The 21,778-nt window shown below is 37.4% G+C and overlaps 1 protein-coding gene across 4 annotated transcripts in view; it reads left to right on the forward strand.

The window, feature by feature from the left end:
- The window catches only part of plekha6 (pleckstrin homology domain containing A6), a 58,446-nt gene extending 43,086 nt beyond the window's left edge, over positions 1-15,360 (forward strand). For all 4 annotated transcript variants that reach the window (XM_087801160.1, XM_087801159.1, XM_087801161.1 and 1 more), the window contains 15 exons: positions 789-860; positions 1,933-2,013; positions 2,122-2,271; positions 2,430-2,525; positions 2,899-3,010; positions 3,390-3,529; positions 4,965-5,129; positions 5,533-5,605; positions 5,835-5,926; positions 6,291-6,449; positions 7,472-7,624; positions 7,834-7,967; positions 8,741-8,889; positions 10,181-10,288; positions 12,345-15,360. In XM_087801160.1, coding sequence (XP_087657286.1) covers positions 789-860; positions 1,933-2,013; positions 2,122-2,271; positions 2,430-2,525; positions 2,899-3,010; positions 3,390-3,529; positions 4,965-5,129; positions 5,533-5,605; positions 5,835-5,926; positions 6,291-6,449; positions 7,472-7,624; positions 7,834-7,967; positions 8,741-8,889; positions 10,181-10,278 — 1,674 coding nt within the window. In that variant the 3' untranslated portion in view covers positions 10,279-10,288; positions 12,345-15,360. The remainder of the gene's footprint in view (positions 1-788; positions 861-1,932; positions 2,014-2,121; positions 2,272-2,429; positions 2,526-2,898; positions 3,011-3,389; positions 3,530-4,964; positions 5,130-5,532; positions 5,606-5,834; positions 5,927-6,290; positions 6,450-7,471; positions 7,625-7,833; positions 7,968-8,740; positions 8,890-10,180; positions 10,289-12,344) is intronic.
- The last annotated feature ends 6,418 nt before the right edge of the window (positions 15,361-21,778 follow it).

The following is a 21,778-nucleotide window of genomic DNA, read 5'->3' on the forward strand; positions in this document are numbered from 1 at the left end:
TCTTAGTACAATTGATGCCACGTTTCATTGCATTAGTAGATAAGAGCCACAGGTTATGAAGCAAACAATGACATCTAGCGGCCTTTCAAAATTTAAAACACTGTATCATGACACAGTATCTATGAAACCCCTCAACCCATCACTAGTATCCACTAATAGAAGTCGGGGAATTGTTTTGCAGTTTTGTATTAGTGGTGGTTTCCTTTTTAGATGTGCATATTCATTAAGTGCATGCATGGATTTTGAACGTTTGGTAAATAGAAAATAATATCTGTGTTTTATTTTTATTCTCATAAATCATCTGTGTTTCACACAATCACAAATTGAAAAATCACTGGATTGTTTTGTATGTCAGAAATTTTCATTTTTATTTATATATTCCAGTATACACAGCTGTTTAAAAACACACCTTTATATTCTGAGACATCAAATCTTTCATGACTTTACAGATAAATGTAGTCTTTATCAAAAACGTATGGTGTTTCCTCTATAGAGCAAACGCACATCTGTGGGACAACACTTTCATTGTTCGCACAGCGGATAAAGCACTGTGATTAATGACCATGTTTGCTAATGCTTGCAAAATCATTTCCTCTGTTGGAAGAGGGCGGGTGTTAATGTTGCGTTTGGACATTGACCTGTAAAATCATGAATCACTTCTCAGAATCAAGTGCAGATGAGATAATTTATACACAGCCTTTTTTTTTTCTCTCCAGTATCTAAGGTTGACACCTTCTTACTGATGATCCTGTCCGCTTGAGCAAGAAACTCACTCTTTGTTTTCACAGGTGCCTCCTTTCCACGATGTCTACAGCAGAGAGCTTCACCCCACGCTGAAACTCAACGAGATTGAAACCAGTGTAAGACCTGCACGCGCAACACTTGCATTCCACATATATATTTAATATTATATCTCTATTTCAACATACTTTGAAAAAAAAACGTGAGTATGCCATCGTCATGCACCAAAGGGAGTGTCCTGTGTGGGTTGTTAGATCGGGATCATTGTACACACTTGGAGGAGAATGATTTTCTTTCTTATTTCCACTTGTTTCTATCCATCCTCATTAACCCTCTCTGGGTAATCGTGATCATATTGTCATATTGACCTATAACCCCATGGGTTGGCTGTCTAATGGGTAGATATTTGAACCATCTGTGGAGCGCTCACCTGGAGCCTTGAACAACAATCACGACTCAAAGTTACATAATAGTTTCCCATACATCCCTGATATATGGAAGACATGTTTTGTGCAATTTCTGAATGTAGGAATTTGTCATTTAAGTTCTTGCCGTTGTATCAGTACTTCAAATTAGAAGCACCTAAAGCAACAGGGAACTACGGAGCACTTTTGTGTTGAAAGTATCTGACTGAGGACCTGTGACTTATTCAAGGAAACCAATACCACATATCTAAGGGGAACCTGTCTAGAGAGACAAATTAGCTGTGTGGGGATCAAGGAGGCAAGCTAAAGCCCCTGGTTCCGAAAACAAGGAAATTAAATTTTAAGCAACAGCCCTCAGGCAGGTTTCTTCGAGGGACCAAGTCCAGTCCATGGAAAGTTTAATTTAATTTAAATAATTTTGAGGCTAGAAGTCGTGTTTTTGACACGAGTGTAAAGCTGTGCATTCTATCATTGACTTATGATAAAAGGGTATTTTCAATGAAATATTGGCTCAGCCGTTGTTTACTTACTTTCCTCCATCTGTGTTGGAAGTAGAATGTCTGGTCTCATTAAGAAGTCAAACATTTCTGATAAATAAGTAGCACCACATTAATAATCAGTCTGCAGCATGATCGATGTATTTACTTATCTTTTCATGTTTGACATCTCATAACTGAGCACCACTCCCTCTCACTTGTAAAAATATTTGTCAAATCGAAAAGATTGTGCAACAACCATATGGTAAATAATGTGTTTTCTCACACAGAAACTTTTGGGCAGGCTCTGTGAGCAGAAGCACATTTTGAAGGACCACGAGGCAGTTGTGCACAGACTCAGAATGGATAAGGTAAAGAAGAATGCAAGACTTAACATTGTGCTGAATAAATATTGGTCTAAAAACATGATGTTTGCTGATTTACTGACTTTACGCGTTTGATTTCGTTGCTGTTTTAAGGATACATTAGAGGAAGCACTCGTGGGAACCCATCAGGAAATGGAGAACTATCATAACCAACCAATGACCATGGAGAAGTTGCAGTACAAGAAAGAAACTCTGCAGAACCAGCTTATCAACATTCGAGGAGAACTTTCACAAGCATCAAGTGTAATTCACTTAACATTCGCCGAACAAAACTCTGAATATTCCAGGATATATAGTCTTTTTTTGGTCTTGGAAGTTTCTTACTATTTTCAAAACAAATATATGAATTGTATTTAATTATGTATTTCAGTGTTTCTCATTTGTTTTTCAAATTATGACAGGCATTCACAACTGCTCGCATGGAGTTTGAAGCATTGGAGGACGAGGCCAATGCCATCCATGGAGACCTATGGGAGCAACTGAATGCAGGAGTTCGGGTACTGGTCTACCATGTTTCATATTTAAAAGACAAAAGGTCTAGATTACTTTTCAGGCCCTTTTTAATCCACATAATTGGTTTTCAGAGAAAGATCTCTTAATAGTATGTAACATCCAGCCCAGGTTATCCTAGATTTGCAGTGTCCATTGTAAACCTACTGTCTGCTGACGCTATAATCTACATGTTTTGACTTAAATATATACATGAAGATTAGGGGGGAAAAGTCCAGATTGTGAAAAGAGGGAGTGATGACGTGTCTGGTTTTTCTTGTTTTTTTTCCGGCGTACTATAATTTAAGCTTAAAAATGTGTCTGCAATTCTGAATTTTGTTGGTTACCAAATTCATCTTCTCATGCGCCATTATTGTGTAGAGTGAATTGGTTCGAAGGCACATCCAGAAAGAGTTTTGGAGAGTCCAGGATGTGTTAGAGGGACTGCACAAGAATAACTCATCTAGAGGCACTGACACAGCCAAGCACAGAGGTAAGAGATATATTCATGTGACTATTCATATCCATTCGCCACTTTGTTCTCTCACACCATTTGTCTATTCAACACCTTTATTTTGCGAGTTTGGCAATAGTACACACTTAGGACTTCCAAGTATGAAGTCATGAAAACGGGGATCCACTGTCATAACCAAAAATGATCACTCATTCCCACGTCCAGGGTTCAACATTGTCTATGTTACTGGAAAAACAACCTAAAAGCACCAATTGATAATTGAATACACATTGTTGTATAACAAAAAAGAGTTGAGTTAAATGATCTGATAGAACAGCAAATTGATAAAATATGTATTATTTGTAATAGCTTACTCCTAGAACCCAGTAGTAACCCACTTTACATTTTTTCTTTGCAGTGGCCAGTGGTGCATCAGGATCTTTTAGCACCAATAGTCCAGCCAGTCCCTTGAGCTCAGTAAGCCTCACCAGCCCACTCAGCCCTTTCTCCCCAGTGCCCGGCTCCCGGGCCTCCCCAACCAAACAGCTGGGCCTGGAGGTAAGCACAGGACACACCCAGCTGGGGGCCAACCCTAAATATGACTCAAGCCCATATTTGCAACATAGCAAAACCCCCGAAGTGCATAGAAAACCATTTCCTAAACCTCGTCCTAAATCATGTATCGTGCCTCATTTCAAGACCGATTCCAAGTCTTGGACTAGACCCAGAAGCTACAGGGAGCCTGACACAAGCCTGGATGTGGAAAGCACATGTAGCAATAGCTGTGAATTAATTGAGCATAAAATTCCTCACCCTTCTTCCCCCTTTGAAGGTCTTCGCGGATCTTTGGGAAGATTGGACACAGTTATGGAGGAATGTGACCCACATATGTCTTGTCAATCAAATTTTGATGATTACACAGCCAAGACTCGTGTGCAGTTCAATGATCTGGAAGAACAATGTCAGGGCAGTATATCGGAAATGTACCGGAGCAACTTGAGTTTAAACGAGACCAGCTGGATAACTTCAAATGGTTATTACCAGGATTTCAAAATTGGCCTCAGAAAAGATGTCTATCCAGACTCTGCGCAAACATCACGATTCTCTACCGAGTATCAAGATAGTCCGTCACCCAACAGGCGCTTTTCTTTGCCAGATTCTCAGATGTTGCATCAGCAAGACAGCTGTCAAGCACAAGCATCATGGTTATGCCAGAGCTCCGAGCTGTCAAACCCTCAATGGCCTTTTTCTCACTCGTCGAGCAACACTGGATCTTGTTCTCGGATGAGTTATACTCCTCATGACGATGACATATACAGTGAACCGTTAATTTGTGTGGTCAGACAGTCCGAAGTGCCAAGGAAACAGTTGGGGAAAGTCTTTATGCAGACTCACCTTTAACTCAATGATCTTAAAAGATTTCAGTTTCAACTCAAGTCAACTAAACTTTTAGAAATAGAAAAAAATAGCATACGATTATCGGTTATTTAAGCTATATTTGCAATAAAAAAAAACGACTTCACATATAATTCAGTGTTCACACTGTTATGTATATCGTAACTTCTCTGACGGAAAAATAACATTCCTCTGAAATCTCATATGGAACCTATTTAATTTCATCCATCCAGCATACAGATGAGCATTACATAAGTTAAATATTTTTGGATGGTGTCACGTTTTGCAATTTCTCTGGCTGCCTTCACACCTACTTTTTGTCGAAAATAACACCACAGTGGTACATAAACTATACATAAGTCATGAACAGAGCGAAAAGTTTTTGCCCACGCCCGGAGAAAGATCTTTGTAGCTCTCTGATGTACACTCAAACTCTCATATGAACATATGGGATAGGAAACCTTGCACAGAATTATTAGGGGGATTCCTCTCAGCACTGTACCGCCTGGCTTGTCATCACTCCTGATGCCTAGTTTCTTTCTTCCACTCCTATATCTTTCCTCCTTCCTTTCCCCTTCCTTTATCTTTGGTGGTCTAGGAAAGGGTCCCTCCCAGGCCTCCTCTTCCTAGATCGTATCTCCCCTTGGAATCCTCTTCCACCCTACAACCCTCAATCCCTCCCCTGCCCTCTGACAGCACCACCTGGCTACGCAGCTTGGAAATCGATGATGGTTACCTTGATGAAGAATCTTACGCGAGAAAGGTACTCTGTGTTTCTGCTCCTGCCCTAAAATCATTTCTCACTTACTACTGCCTGGTGTCCTCCTTTAAAACACTTTGGTTTAAAACCAGCTTTTGCTCTCCTAACTTCATTTCCTGCTCAGTTGAATATCTTGACATAACTACCATCAACTCTTCTATATAGAAAGTAAAACAACAACAAACAATGTAACATTCAATATTGCAAAATGACACAACCATTCATTAATTCACTAATTTATCTAACTAATGCCATCTTTCTCATGGTCACAGCCATCAATGTTTATGGATTTGAATCTAGACTTACATCGAGCCATTTATATTGGAGTCCTATCCATAGTAGTAACCAAAGCTTGGATTTTTAAGTCAAAATCAGCTTTTTACCGTCTTTAATCTTATGTTTTCAGTTAAATCTGGGAGAACAATCAATGGCTGACATGCAGGACAGGATGCAAGATCGGCAATCCGGCATGAATAAAGGTACTTTTTTCGCGGGTTCATATGGTGACACATGCGTCTGAAGTCTGATCCCGTTGGATTGTTCTTTCACTGCAATCAGCTGCAATATTTTTCTTTTTGACACCAGATCAAAGGAAAACTATCTGATTAAAGCTGATTTTGTCTTTGTAATTACGCTGTGTTCTTTTTGCGTTTTGTTTTCGAGGATAACATTACTATTGTTATGAACAAATACACTTATGTATTGCAGTCGGAATTGTTCCTCCACGAACCAAGTCACCAGCCAATGAAACAACAGGATTTTCCAGACATAATGGAAGAGTTCCCAATGGAATATCAAGGGTATGGATTTATCCGTTTTCACTTCTATTGTTAACCTGGAGTTTTATAATGTTTTATAATTAATGTAAAATCTAATTGTAAGTGAAATCTTATCTTGACGGTTCAATGTAGTTCAATATAACATAGCTAAAATAAAAATAAAACATGATTAAGGCTTTGAATGGTATGTCAAATTTTATATTTTATATTTGATATCTCGTATACTATAAATTAACAACAAATAATAATATTTAACAACTTTCTAATAAGTGTGTGGTTTTTTTGGTGAGTTTATTTATCAGCCTCTACAAAACAAGAGACCATATGACCAGACAGAAAACAACAGTCGTCCTTTCTTTGACTGTTGTTATGTTATTTCTTGCAGGAGCGTCCAAAGAGTGCTGTGTTTCCTGCTGAGTTGAAATCCAAGATGAGTGTGGAAGAACAAAACGAGCGTCTCCGTCGAAACCAGAGCAGCTCTGTGAGGGAAAAGCGGCGAAGTCTCAACCTCTCGGGCGGTCATTCTCCTGCAAGCTACAGAGTGGTATGCATCCTTCTGCGAACGTCCCGTTGAGTCCAATATTTACGTTTGAATAATTTATGCAAGCCACAAAACAAATTACATCTTCTGGAGCAGTGGGAAACCCCGGGATAGTAGGGATTGATGGAAGCAATCAGGAAAGTAACAAGGCAAAAACATGTGAGATTAGTCAGTGGGGAATCTTGATTGCTTCTTGATTTGCTTTTAATTATTATTATTTTACTATTTTATTTACCATTCGTCATGACCAAATAGATATCATCAACGTTGTTCAAGTCATAAATGGACAGCTTGCATCATGTAAACAATTACTGTATGTTAAAACCTTTGACTTGATTATCTTATTAAATAAAGACAATCTCTGATTTGATGAATATCTCATTGTTATCGTTATATTCCAGTTCCTTAATTTATCATATATTACAAATAATTCCCTTATGTTAATGGGAAAACCATTTCTAATATAAAACTCTTCCTTTTCAAGATTCAGGAAGTCCCTCATCATGACCATGTTTTGAACGTATTACTTTACCAAGTTCTTACCGTGAAATCTGAAATCTCAGCGCACAAGAGGTTATAAGAGTGGAGGCCATTATCACATGATATGGGCTACCCGTCCCTTGGATGTAGGGAATGGCAGATTAGACGACACGCAGTGACAAACCTCTATGCTTGACCAATCAGAACATAGTGGTTATGGTAAACAATATTTAAAACCGGCCTGTTCAAAATTGCCTATTTGTCTTTTCTGTACTTTTTTGTTTAACCTTTGTGTTTCCCAAAAAGCGCTTAATAAATACAATGTTTTTTATAATTATTAATATTAATCTCCATTAAATAAAATTGTTTTCAGTGGGCCGGGCTTAAGAACATTTTGTAATGTAAATATTTTAATTAAAAGAGAGTTTTGTACGAACAATCTCATACTGATGATACAATAGAGGTCCAAGATCAATTTAAGTCCTTTAAGATCTTCTCTCTCTGTAGTTTAAAAAGTGTTACTGATGAAAAAGTTGAATTTCCAGGTGCGAAGGAGGCTAACCGCTCATGAGATTGATATCAAAGACTTGGAGGCAGCAGTTCGAGGTCCAGGTCAGGAGTCACCGAGGAAGGAGATTGCTCGTCTAAGGCGGCTTCAAGTTGATCTGGAACATTACGACTTGGAAACAGGCAAAGAGGTCACTTCCTGTTCTGATTTATCGCTCCATATTCAAGCACTGTCATTTTAAACGACTTGGAAAATTCCTCATTATTTTCCCTGCGAATCATGACCAACAGTCGCCTTCAGTTCTGTGTTCCAAATTCCGGAGAATATAAGATGAAGGAAATTAGTTTTTGTGTAGCCATGTGTTTTGTGTTCATCTTTGTGTGTTATATTTTTTTTTAGCTTTTGGCACCCGACAAAGTTCTGATCCGGGAGCGATACCTGGATGTGGAAGATAAAGTGCCACTGAGTCCTGAAGAACAGAAGGAAAAACAGAAAAAACTGGAGCGCATCAAGACACTCATTGCCAAATCAAAGTAGGTTGAAAATACATTTTAAACTAATCATATGTTAATACAATATTACAACGGGTACTATCTGATTTATGGCCATTTTATTTCATCCATGTAGTTCATTTGATCACATCAGGAGAACATGTTCTTGTTAAAATGATCCTTTAATGTTATTATTTAATTTCCTGATATGAAGTTTATTCTGCCACATGTTGTTATGCACACAGTATATTGACCCGTGGAACCCTGGTTGTAAGGAAACCTTGTCACCAGTTCAAATGTTGATGATTTAAATCAGATGCAAACTAACATGGTAGAACATAGTGTTTTATTTATTTATCATCTCCACTTTGATTTTTATCGGCGGATGATTTGTTTCTCTGAATGACGCAGTTTCAAATGACTACAGTTATTAAGCAATTAAAAAAGGAATGTACCAAATGATCTCAATAAAAGCTACAATGAAAGCTCAGTGAACTATGAGTGATATCTTACCTATTTTTGTCTTATGATTCATTTTATATGAGACAAATTTGTTCTTGTAAAATTGGTATAATAAAATCCTTCACAGCTATCCTTATTCAATTCTATAATGCCATCGATTTTGTGAATGTGTCTTTCCAAACTACTAAAACACACAATAGCTGATTTGTTTGTGTTTTTCTTCTCCAAATTGTAAGCACCCCAAAGAAAAAAGTGATGTGATGAATAAGATGGCAAGAGTAGAATCCTGACATTTGAGAAAAGACATTAGATTGCGTCTGTCATTTTCACACTATGTATTCGTCTGCCTGCAGTCTTCAGAATATGGTTCCTCTCTTGGACGGTCCAGTGGAAGGCGGAGCTCCTGCTACTTCACAGCAGCAGTTGGAGGAGCAAGAGAAGCGTATTGAGATATCATGTGCACTTGCTGCAGAGGCCTCACGCCGCAGCCGTATACTCTCAGGTACGCGTGTTTCCCCCCACTTTGTAATGGATGCATAATGGACGGATGGATGGATGGATGGATGGATGGATGGATGGATGGAGGGGGGGAGGGAGGGAGGGAGGGAGGGAGGGAGGAATGGATGGATGGATGGATGGATGGATGGATGGATGGATGGATGGATGGATGGATGGATGGATGGATGGATGGATGGATGGATGGATGGATGGATGGATGGATGGATGGATGGATGGATGGATGGATGGATGGATGGATGGATGGATGGATGGATGGATGGATGGATGGATGGATGGATGGATGGATGGAATGAGGGAGGGAGGGACGGATGGATGGATGGATGGATGGATCGATGGATGGATGGATGGATGGATGGATGGATGGATGGATGATGGAGGGATGGATGGATGGATGGATGGATGGATGGATGGATGGATGGATGGATGGATGAATGAATGATTGATTGAATGAATGTATGAATGAATGAATGGATAGATGGATGGATGGTTAAGTAGATGGATGATGGATGGATGGATGGATGGATGGATGGATGGATGGATGGATGGATGGATGGATGGATGGATGGATGGATGGATGGATGGATGGATGGATGGATGGATGGATGGATGGATGGATGGATGGATGGATGGATGGATGGATGGATGGATGGATGGATGGATGGATGGATGGATGAATGAATGGATGGTTAGATGAATTGACTGTCTTTAACAATGCTATTGTACAACATACTTTAGATCTAAAGGCACATTATGTGTTTTGCAAAACTTATATTATTATATTATCTATAAAACAAATCAAAACAACAAAAACTGTATTCTAAAGTAAACCAGGCACAAGAGTGTCGCTCCACACAACAGTGGAACATGTGTTCATCAATTACAATGCTGTAAATGTCTTCTATGTAATTTCAGGTAAAAACTAAATTATTTTGATTCCAAAACTGAAACGTGACGACAATGATGTTGATTACGTTGCACACCTTGCTGGCATAACAATAAGATAATAATCCATGTTACTGGAAACACATTATCACAAATGGTGTTTCAGGTCAACTATTGCTCAATAGTTTTGTTTGTCTCACATTTAGAGCTGTACCTGCACCAGTCCATGTATTTAATGAATACATGCGAAACATAAATCTTATACCTTCAGATGTGTAAATGAGATTTATTTCACACGGTTCCCCTCTTGACTGCGCATTCCCTGTTTTATGTTTGATTTGTGTTTTTTGTTTTGCTTTGCATTCTCCTTCCCCACAAACTCACCACTGTAGCTCAGTGCGCTCCGAGCCCCCCCCACTCCCCAACCAGCCTGGCCCCTCCCACATCCTCAGACGATTTCCCTGACTCCGCCCACACCATGACTGTGTGAGTCGGACGAGGTGAGTGTCCGCACATCACATCACGTCATTCCCAGCCAAGACCCTCAGATTCTGCTTTATTTTCTAGGCTTCATATGTTTTAAGTTGAATATTTACAGGTTTACGGTCTATAATTGGTCTTTTGCTCTTATGACCAAAATGTTGTATCGCATCTCCTCCTACAACTACATTTTATCAATTCAGCTCGTTCCTGAAATACAGTCTATGTTCTAGCTTTCTTTGATCTCTTCAACTCTTTCTTTTATTCCTCTTTTTCTACCCTTTTCCCCCCGTTCACTTGAATGGGAAAACTTTTCAACTCACGTTTCAACTCTTTCCACTTTGACCTTCAGGTACATTCATCTACTCACACCTAGAAACTTCATTGAACTTTCAAAACACTTTTGTCTACTTCTAATACTACTAGTTGTACTACTAATTATACTTCTTCTACTACTTCTACTACTAATTCTACATCGACTACTTCTTCTACTTCTACTATTACTACTACTTATACTTGTACTATTCATTCTACTACTAGTTTTATTACTTGTACTTTTACTACTTATTGTACTACTAATACTTTTACAACCAATTGTAGTTCTATTTCTTCTCCCACGTCTACTTCTACTACAAATTCTACTACTTCTTCTACTTCTACTACAAATTCTACTACTTTTTTTCTTCTTCTCTGTCTTCTTCTCATTTTTTTTCTTCTTTTTCTTCGCAACCTTTTTAAGTTTATTTAAACGTCACATCAGTCTTTTTCCGTAATGCATCATTTTCAATTTGAATACTTATTCAAAAGTTTCAACTATTTCAGTTTACAGATTCAGCATTCACACTGCATTTTCTTCTGGAGATGCAAGTTTAAAGTAAAGTTCATTGTAACAACATCTCCGGTTTGTCTCTGAGTGATATACCTTTTTTTTTCCCTTCAAGGCAGAAGAACTATCTTCCTCTGTTCACCTTATTTTTTTGGTTTGGCCTCTATGTTCCAGCCACTGCTGTGATAAAAATGACATTCTTTCCAATAGATACCGACTGTGTCTCTTTATCACGTACGTCAAACCAGCCTTATCTCCTAAGCCTAAAAATAACACACACCTCCACACATCAATTACAGTAAGGCTACGTTAGGGCATGTTTATAGGAGCTTGTTGGAGAACAAATGAATGGTTAAGTATAATAGCAATAATTGTACTTGGAATAAACTGCGCTATACCACAAACAAAATCCCATGTTGTGTTTACAACACTGACAATACAGGTTTCTGATTCTGATTCTGATTTTGATACAGCCACATCAATGGCATGTTATGCAGATAATGAATGCGTAAGAAATACTGACCTAAAACTGACTTGGGCCAGTCTTTCAAAGTGAGCCTGAGAAACCTGGGTGTTGTTTTTGACATGTCTCTAGTTCAACACTGTAGAAAACTGAACAGAAACTGTTTCCTTCAACTGAGAAAAATCTCTAAATTTAGGAAAATGTCACAACACGATCTGGATTTTATAATCCATGTGTTTGTATCTTCTTGTTTAGACTATTGTTACAGTTTATTTTCGTGTCTAAACAAGAAGGATCTGTCTCACCTGCAGTTAATACAAAACTCTGCAGCGAGAATTCTGAGCTGCTCTAGTAGAAGAACTCACATTTCCCCGATCCTTAAAACTCTTCACTTGCTGCCAGTTTCTTTCAGGATCAATTTTAAAATTCTGGTTCTTACTTCTGAGCTATTCATGGTCAGGCTCCTCCTTACATCAGTGATCTGATCCATACTTACACCCCAGCTCGGGCTCTGAGGTCTGTGGATCAGAATCTACTGACGGTTCCTTAACACTCCTTCAAGAAACATCTTAAGACATTTGTATTTGTGCAGGCTTTTCCTTGATTTTATGGAACTACTGTGTCTGTCTTATTTGTGTGGAACTTTTAAAGTATATATTTTAACTGTGTATTGTTTTTGATTGTAAAAGCGCTTTGTGACCCTGGTCTAGAAAGGCGCTTTACAAATAACCTTTACTTTACTTACTTACTTACCTATTAATACATCACATCCTGTTTTCTGTTTCAGTTCAAGCCCTGGCAGCAGTCGAGTTTGAGAAAGCATCATTCTAAAGACTTTATTGCCACACTTCACCAATGATGATGTTTTGACTTTCTCATCACTCGCTACAACAAAAGCATGAAGTAGATTCTCTGCTGGATAGAAGATCTCCTAAAACTCAAAAGGGAATGCTGGGAAAATGACGAGTACACTTCCTGAAAAAGCTTCACGGTTAAAATGCAGTGGCACAATGAACGGTTCCAAATCTCTCACCAGCTTGAAGAGGTGATTTATATCTAAAAAAGCTTAGCTCAGGACGCAGTATACGGGGTAGATTTCCAAGAAAATGTAAAGGTGACATGCTTGATGCATGAACTGGCAGTGTAGAATAAGACTCCTGTTCGACATGTGGAAAGAGGAAAGACTTTACATATAGCAGTGTGACTACTAAAACAAACTGTTGAATTCTAAAGACTGATAAGCATCATTCGACTTAACCATGGATCCAGTGAGATCACAAGCGTGACGACGTCAATGTACAGGAACTCCCAAACTCACTGTGATGCCCCTGTCAGCTCTATGTCTCTTGTACTTACAGCCTCTCTTTCAAATTGCAACTGTATGCCAAAAGGTCTTGTCCCATGAAGTGCAACTTTGATGGAAGAAAACATATTTTCTGCCCTTCACCTGTTTTTAATGATTGGAAGATTGTGCTGAATCAGAAAGTTCATAGAAGCTTTCAAAACCTGTTATCAACAAGTTTCAAGGCTCTTTGTAGAAACCCCAAAACTTCACATACAATTTAGCTTCTCATTGATTTGAGTGTCAGAAATGGTAGTCATAATAACACCTACTGCCATGTTATATTATATAAATAATTTGGCATTATTATGTTGACTTGAGAGCTATTTCATATCAATTATTTGAAATGTGGCCTCTATTTGAATTTCCATTTATACATTTTAAACACGAGCCCAGAAAATGGTCTGTTTATTGGAGATTTATCCTGTAGAGATTACAAACATTTTAAAAGTTGTCTGTGGAATGAGGTTGAAATGGCGACAACCATAGCTTACTATAAGCTCAGCAACCAAAAAAAAAACAAAGTTTTCAATCAGAATTTAGTTCATATGAGACCACGTAGCTATTAGAAGATACACGACCGACACCTCCCACCCACCACTGTGTACAGGAAGATATTATAAAGTGATTGTCAGCTCAAATAGTTAAAGTATGTTCAATGTAAGTCTATAAATGGTGAGATGTATGTGACAATAGAAGTGACCTTAGAAGGCTTAACTGTGCTAGAGTAACAGTCGCTTTGTTGAAGAAGACGAGTTGGCAAAGATGATGCAGTTTTCTTTGGGGAAATATGAACCAGATAATACGATTTTGTAACATGTTTAAACACCATTTCAATCCTAAATGCATTTCCATACACCCGGGACATTTTACGTTTACCAGTCATCTAATGACCTCTTTATAGATGCTATCACTTCTTAACACAAATAAACACTTAACATAAAGAGTCCCTAACAAAACTTTTTATTTTTTTTAACAAATATTATTTAATTTATTTGTTTTTGAGAAAGGGAAAACAACATTCAAACGATTTACTTTAAATGATGTTTGCAAGCAAAGCACTTACTCTCCAAACATGTGTTTTTTTTCACATCTCATACCCATGACATGTTTCTATATGTTAGATACCGATAATAAGCTACATCTTAACTTGGTACTCACTGTGCGATTTTGTGATATGATAAGGGACACTTCTACCTTACACCATTAACCGTCTATAAAGATCTTTTTACGATAAGTCGATACAAATGAAAAGCTTTTTTATTTAGCACAAGACAGCAATAACATTAGTTAATGCCATGAACTCCATTGATAACGAATCGAAACTTGTGCCAACATTATTTAACCTGATGTCCTGCTGATGAAAACGTATATGGCACAGTTTTAACAATTAAAAAATGTATTTACAAGTATTGTAAAACACATAGTTGACAATTGGTGGTTATACATGACATACTGTATATGAATGTCCAAGGGTGCAAACAATTAAATGCTATGTTAGCATTAGACAACCTAGAGCCAGACATGAAAAATGTTTGTACATTCCTGATGAAAAAAAAATAATCAAAGTTTACATCTTTATCAGCTTTAGACGGCATAAGTTAATTTAAACAACATGATGAAAGAAACAAATGGTATAACTTTAACAAAGTGCGGCCATTGAATGAATGATTCGACTGTCGCTTTTAAAATATTGATCAGCTGCCTCACATGGAGTTATGTGAACATAGCTGTGTTTGTTGGCTGCGTACTGTGGCCCAGGGTTTACATCCAAAGTCATCAACTTGAAAACAATTGATCTCAGACGCAGGTGGATTGTGTCCGACAATCACAGAAAAACATCGGATTTGCTCAATTTGAGGCTTTTGATCTCGCCTTCAGTAGTTTATTCTCTCAAAGATTAAGATCAGAAATAGTTTTAAATCGCATGCTTCACCTCAATGCCATCCAAGAAACAAAAAAAACCGCAACTAGCATAAAGAGAAAGATGATTTAATACAAGAAAATATATATTTTTTCCTTCCTTTCATTTTTTTTTTAAAGAAAGTTGTTCGATAGAGGCACTACATATTTTTTTAAGATGCATGGGTAAAGTTGATCTGACTTTTTACAAACCATTTTCACTGCTGCTTTTATGGATCGCTAAAGCAGAACATGGGTATTTTTGGGGGGACAATTGGAATATGTTGGGTTTTCAAAAATGACAGCCAGTAGTAATAGTTGTCCAAAGTTTGATACATGTAGCATTTGAGGCTGATAAATTGAAGATGTATATAAATGATGTACATTTGAGGATGTGTATATATTTTGGATTTTAGTCAGACTATATCACACCGTCAATGTAACCACTACTACTCTGGGGGTGACATACAGTAGGAACATTGCTTGAACTATGCAAACGATGAAAATACACCATACGCTTGATTTTTGAAAGCCTTGCAATAAAGTGAATGTAAACAAATGTTGTCTTTCTTTGGATGCTTCTGAATCCGCCACAGTGTTTTGTATGATTAGAAAACACGTCTTGCTGTCTGGAATGACTATATACTGACTGCTGTACTTAAATTCACCTGTTGATGATGAATATCACTGCCAAAAATATTGACTACTGAGGTGGTGTTTTCAGCCCACGTGTTACCAACCTGGTGATAATCTAGAGTCTTTGTTATATACAACTGTGCGTATAAATAAAATGGCAAAACAAACAGACAGGTGTGTGTCGTGTTTTCCTTTGGACAATACAACCATGATTTATCTAGGTGACCCAGTGGCCCCCAAAAAAAAGGTGTTCGGGGTATCCCTTGTGTTGTCTCCAGGTCAAGGTGAACTTCCAGAAATTCATATGCAGTGATGGAGGTCGTTCCTCTTCACCCGGAGACAACATAAGGAATACCACAAACACATTTGTTTTCAGGCCTTCGGGACACCTTGACCATAGTATAACACAAGGGTTAACAAAAGTTACCCAAAGGAAAAACACAAACAGATCTTAATGGATGGATGGATGGATGGATGGATGGATGGATGGATGGATGGATGGATGGATGGATGGATGGATGGATGGATGGATGGATGGATGGATGGATGGATGGATGGATGGATGGATGGATGGATGGTTGGATGGATGGATGGATGGATGGATTAATCCCCCTGGAGATCTCCTTTGGGAAATTGGGTTTCCAATTCACAGCAGACAATAGCAGGTACAGCAAGTTTCATAAAAACAAGAACAAAGTACAAATAAAAGATCAAAGTTCAATTGTGCATGAATCCCAACCACAGTCAAGAACTGTCACCCGACCTGAAGCTGCCTCTCTACCTCTGCCTATCTACACTACATGGGGAGCACTCCGACTTGAACTCCAAGTCCGGACGCTAACAACCATCTCAGAGCAGCCATGATGGGCAACAGCAGGGGAAGAGACTCCCATAAGAGGTCCGTGTTTCTCTCTCTGTATGAGCATGTTGTGTCATTGCTATCTACTCCTGTCCTTCAAAAGCTCCACAGGATCCACCTTTTAGGTCATACATAAAATCATCCTCCATTCTCCCACTGATGTCATTTTGTTGATGTTTTAATGTGTTTTGACGATTTTATATTTGCTCTCTACAGTGACATTGAGTGATTATTATGATTATGATTATTATTATCCATGTTTATTGTGACCAATGTGTCCTTTTTAATCGCTGTGTCTCTTTCAAGCATGAAAGCATGTGTTGTGAACCAAATGGGCAAACAAATCATACCAAATTGTATTAAATCTTGCCTGCTGGAGACCTTGGCTCCTGTAAGGATTTTAGTAGACAGGCGTAACTTGGTGGTATCTGGTGTGAGGGTGGTATACAATCTGGTTCAGAAAGGTGAATTTGCAATTTAAATGGTACGTTTAACTATGTGTGACTTAACAGATGTGGATAAATCATCCAAGGAAAATATTACTACAATAAACAGGATTCATATTTATGAATTACAACATTAACAACAGCTGACAACATCGACAACAACAACAGACACAGCAAATCCAACATAAAAATGACCACAATTTTATTAAAAAATGTATATTAACATAGGAATTTACTGTACATCAATGTCATCTAAGAAATACATATTCTGTTCAATAGAAACAAAAACGTGACAATAAGAGGGAGTGAGAAATCTTCTTTTCAATAACATAAAATACTGTATATGTAACAAGATTAACAAACTCAACCAAACAAACACAATCTGGCAATATACATTGATAGACTAAAGGGAAACTGTTCATGACCTCCTTTTTGATATTCAACAACACCTCCCTAAAGATTTTAACTGCCAGTTCCTATTTGTGGATTCCAGTGCTTTGTTATCAACAATAAATATTAATTTCCCCAAATTGTAAAAGCTGCAAGGAATGTGTTTATGATGTACTTGGCAACAGCCAGTACATTCATCAGGCAGGAATCGTGGGCCTAAATCCCATAACCTGCATGTGTGCACACTAGAGAGTAATAAATGCAAACGACGAAATAGTCTGAATAAGTCAGTCCGAGATTAAATAGATAGATAAAACTTTATTGATCCCTCTGGAGGTCTCTTTCAGGAAATTAAAAAACACACACATACGAAACGGAAATGAGGCAAATGATACTATTTTACGAAAGAATGCATAATTTAGTCTCACTTATCCATAAACTTTAATGAAGATGGATCACTGATGGAGACAGCTGGTCTTCAACTCTCCAATTTAAAAAGTAAGTAACTAAGTAAGTAGTATTTATAGAACTCTTAAAAGGTCAATAAAACACATGTGGCGCAATTAATTGAATTCCCTCTTTTTATTGTAAGGTTCTCTTCCTCTGAACGTTCACTATATAGAGATAAAAACACGATGAAAGCTCAACATTGTTTCTTTCTGAATTATTAAACCGGTTTTTAACTCATTTTATTTTTTTTTATTTTTTATTTATTTTACTCCAATTCATTTCGGATTTGATGTGTCCTCATAGTTATTATTTAGCCAATTCTTTTCCTATTTCTTTCTTTATTTTTTATTTTTTTCAAGCAGACAATCCGTAGACATGTGGGTTGTAGCACTAGTTGCATCCAAGCCTGTGTGTGTTAAACACGTACGTAAAAACCAAAATATTACTTATATTGTATTTTTTCTTGTACATACACAACACAAGGATTAAGCAACACATGGCTGAACATACCACTAATGAGTCTTGACTAGAGAGTGAATGCGAAAAAGTAAATTGTTAAAATAAAAATAAAATGATTAAAATAATTGATTGAAAGCTACTTTTGAATCCATCTGCATATTATTCACAGTGAAAGGCCCCAAGATGGCACTTCAATTTTTTTTTTGTCATCTAGTTGTCTTTCAAAATTGACATATTGTTTGTATTCTTATGGAAGATAAGGATATCGCCGTTGCCATGATACCAGTGTTTGTTGTTTATGTTTTTAATTGGGGCCCTCAGCAACTTCTTTGTTTGATAGGACCTAAGAACATTGATTCATGTCCTACTTAATTAAACCTCTGCAAATAATTTGGCTGGGCAGAGACAGGGAACACTGTGAGTCTTGTTAAACATCTTTGAAGTTTCAAGAGATGTTCTCAGAATGAGTTGATGCTGAACCAAACCTGGACAACTTCAACTTCCCCTTGGTGCATGACAAATTAACGACTTCTAAAAGAAAACATGAAAACCACATTGAATACGCAATTGTCAGTGTTTACGAATTATAATGTCTCATAGCCAAAGTAAATAGAAAATCCTGTCCAAGACTCAAAGCAAGGCTACTTGACCATCATGAACCATAGTGTTATCTTGTTCAGTTCTTAACCAGAATGCCTAGCAAACCTAAAACAAAGTTACATAAAAAAACATGTTTTTGTCAGTACATTTTGCTAATTATGAGAGGAGAGCCAAGAATTGGAATAAGTCTAAAATAAGAAATCTCACAAATGCTCAAAGAAATGAACAGAATTTGAAGGTAAAAAAGTGAATTGGGGCACCAGAAAAGACAAGTAGAAGCAGTACAATTAGATCAACAGAGAAACGCAACCAATCATAACATAAAAAGGTAAGTTACTAGTATAAAAGGGAAACATCCTTCATATAAATAATTATAGAATAAAAAACATACTATTTATTCTCATTTCAATTAATTAATGATAATTACTATTCTTGTATTTCCTTTGAATTTTATAAATACATATATAAATACTGATTAATCTCAACCCCCTCAGAGACCAATCAGCTCCAGCTATGACGTGGGAACAGGTGTTTCTCTACATGTGCGCTCACACAACTAACGTGTCAGTCCCTGAGGAAGTTTGTTATTAGAATTCATAATCCAGATTTGTGGGAAATTAACAATTAAATTAACAACAAACATGTGCTATGTGGGATTAATGACATTAAATCTGGCCAAAAAAAAAACCCCAACATATTTTGGTCTCGTTATGATCATTTTACAAACTCATTAAATCATGGTGGGAGTCGGAATAAATGACTTGCCAAGCGTTTCAAATTGAACCATCCGTCCATTTATGTAATCAGAGAAGCAAACGAAAAGCATTCCCACTAAATATCCCTGTGGTTCAAATAAGTCAAACTCATGACCCAGAGGCCAAATCCAGCCCGTCCAACATCTTTTAACGCAGATCACTGGATGGTTGGCTGGAATCAAAGTAGATTAATGTTCATGTTGATGTATTGAACTGTAAAGATATCAGTGTTTAAGATAAGCTATGGAACATTCACGATGTGAACAATTATAGAGGCTTCCAATAACAAATGATTTTGAAGGAAAGGAATTTGCTTGGTTAGGGTACGATGGAGGAGGACAAACTAAAAAAGAATTGCATTTATTAAGATAAACTGAGCATCAGAGTAAAAAAATAAAAATAATAGTGCAATCAGATACATACCTACTGTTACGGGGTTCATGGTTATTAAACCTTTTGTTCGACCCAGTTAAAGGCTTTTGGAGCCTTGTGTGTTGAGTTTCAACCCCATTATAAAAGTTTCCCTTTTAGTTTGTATGTCCGATGAGGTGCTCTGGGTTAGAAATCCACCATCCTTGACACAATGTGTGGCTTATGTTACTAGTCAGGCCAACATGGTCAGTTCACCATTCCACCCTCATCTTCAAAACAGAATAGGATTAGGAAAACCTTTCATGTTGTTTTTTCCCTAATGTGTTTGTTGACAAATATCAATTTGATGTTTTGTAAAAGATTACCTGGTATATGAAAACAGAAATCATGTTATGTTTTACTTTTATTGTGGTTTTAATTTGTTTCGTGACTTCCTCTTTTCTCCTCCCTCCCCTGGGGCTTGACTGACGGCACACGGCTGGAGCTGATCAAGCAATCACTTCACTACTTCTACCATCTGTCTCCAGACCAGTGTTCCGGATCAAAGTTTCCCAATGTTGGTAATTGGCTTGTATTTGGATTGGACTTTGCATCTTGCCTGAGTATTTAAGTTGTTTTTTGAGACAGTATTTTGACCTCTGTTTCATTTTCAGAACCCCTTTCCTGGTTTTTCCTTCTTCTGTTTATTCCCTGTGTTGGTGGACGATTTTGGCTTTGGACTTATCTTGTGAGATTTGGACTCTTGTTTGTGTTTGAACGTTGTGTTATAAAATTGTATTCTTGTTTTACCTGTTTAGTACTTTGCTTGAGACTCTCACTCGCGCTTGGGTTCCGTTCCATATAGATCGTGACAATTGCTAGCAAAGTATATTCTATTTTGGTAAATGGGTCAGATTTGGTTCTCAACATTAATTGTTACTTTTCCAAATAAAATCCAATGGTTATTGTTTAAATTGTCTCAAACGAAGACGGTGGCGAACCTGGACTGCAGATAAAATAACCTGTGTATCAATGTGAGGAAAACGAATGAGATTGTTGAATTCCAGATGATCAGATTTTGTGTCCTTCTGATGCACTTCAGAGGAGCAGCTGTGGAAACCAGACCCAAATATCTGAGTGTTCGCCTCAGCAATGACTGCACCTGGAGCACCAACACGTCCTGCCTGGTCAGAAAGACTCTGTAGAGGGATATGAGGAGAAGCCTTCCCACCGTCATGGCCGTCTACAGCTGCAGAAGGAGAGTCGCTGGTGTAATGAAAGACTCTCAGCCCTCGATGTTCACCCTTTTCAGAGATTATCAGAATAAACTGCTTATTAGGGACAGAGGTTAGTGCCATCAGAATATTTAATGGTTGAATTGAAACTTTTTAAATGCTGAAACTGTTTTTAAACTTTTTTTTTTTCTTTTTTTTTTTACATAAAATACATTTAAGAAATGTAATTTATCGGTATAATACTGTAATGCCACCAGAAAATATGAAAATAAAACTTACTTGATTACTTTCTTAGTGCAATGATTATACAACAATTTGGCTATCAATAAAAAAAAGATCTAATTTAGAATATTTACTTTTGAAGAATTTGAATTAGAAAATCCAAAAAAGGGTAAAATAATTAGATGTTTTGTTCAATTAAAAAAACAAAACAAATCCAGCCTCTCATTATATAAATTATTTAAACTGATTCGCCAGCCAAACATGTAAGCGTTTGAAATATTTAAAACAGTCATTATGATCGCACAGATATTCTTCCATTGGTTATTTCCCTCTTTTGTGGAACAGTAGTCCTGCTGTTCAGATACATTAGTAAACACTTTAAGAATTTGCCTGATGTAAAGCTTGTGAAGTTCATCATGCTGCTTAAACAAGACCGTACCGTTGTACTGTAGAACCCCAAATGGCCAACAGAGTAAGAGAAGGAGACTGAAGAACAGGCTACCCCAAGGCTCTATCCTTGCCCCAATACTTTTCATATCTACACCACAGACATGCCTGCTTTAGTGCTTGCATT

Source organism: Callionymus lyra, chromosome 10, assembly GCF_982586985.1.
Source record: "Callionymus lyra chromosome 10, fCalLyr1.hap1.1, whole genome shotgun sequence".
In the NCBI taxonomy this organism is placed as follows: Eukaryota; Metazoa; Chordata; class Actinopteri; order Syngnathiformes; family Callionymidae; genus Callionymus; species Callionymus lyra.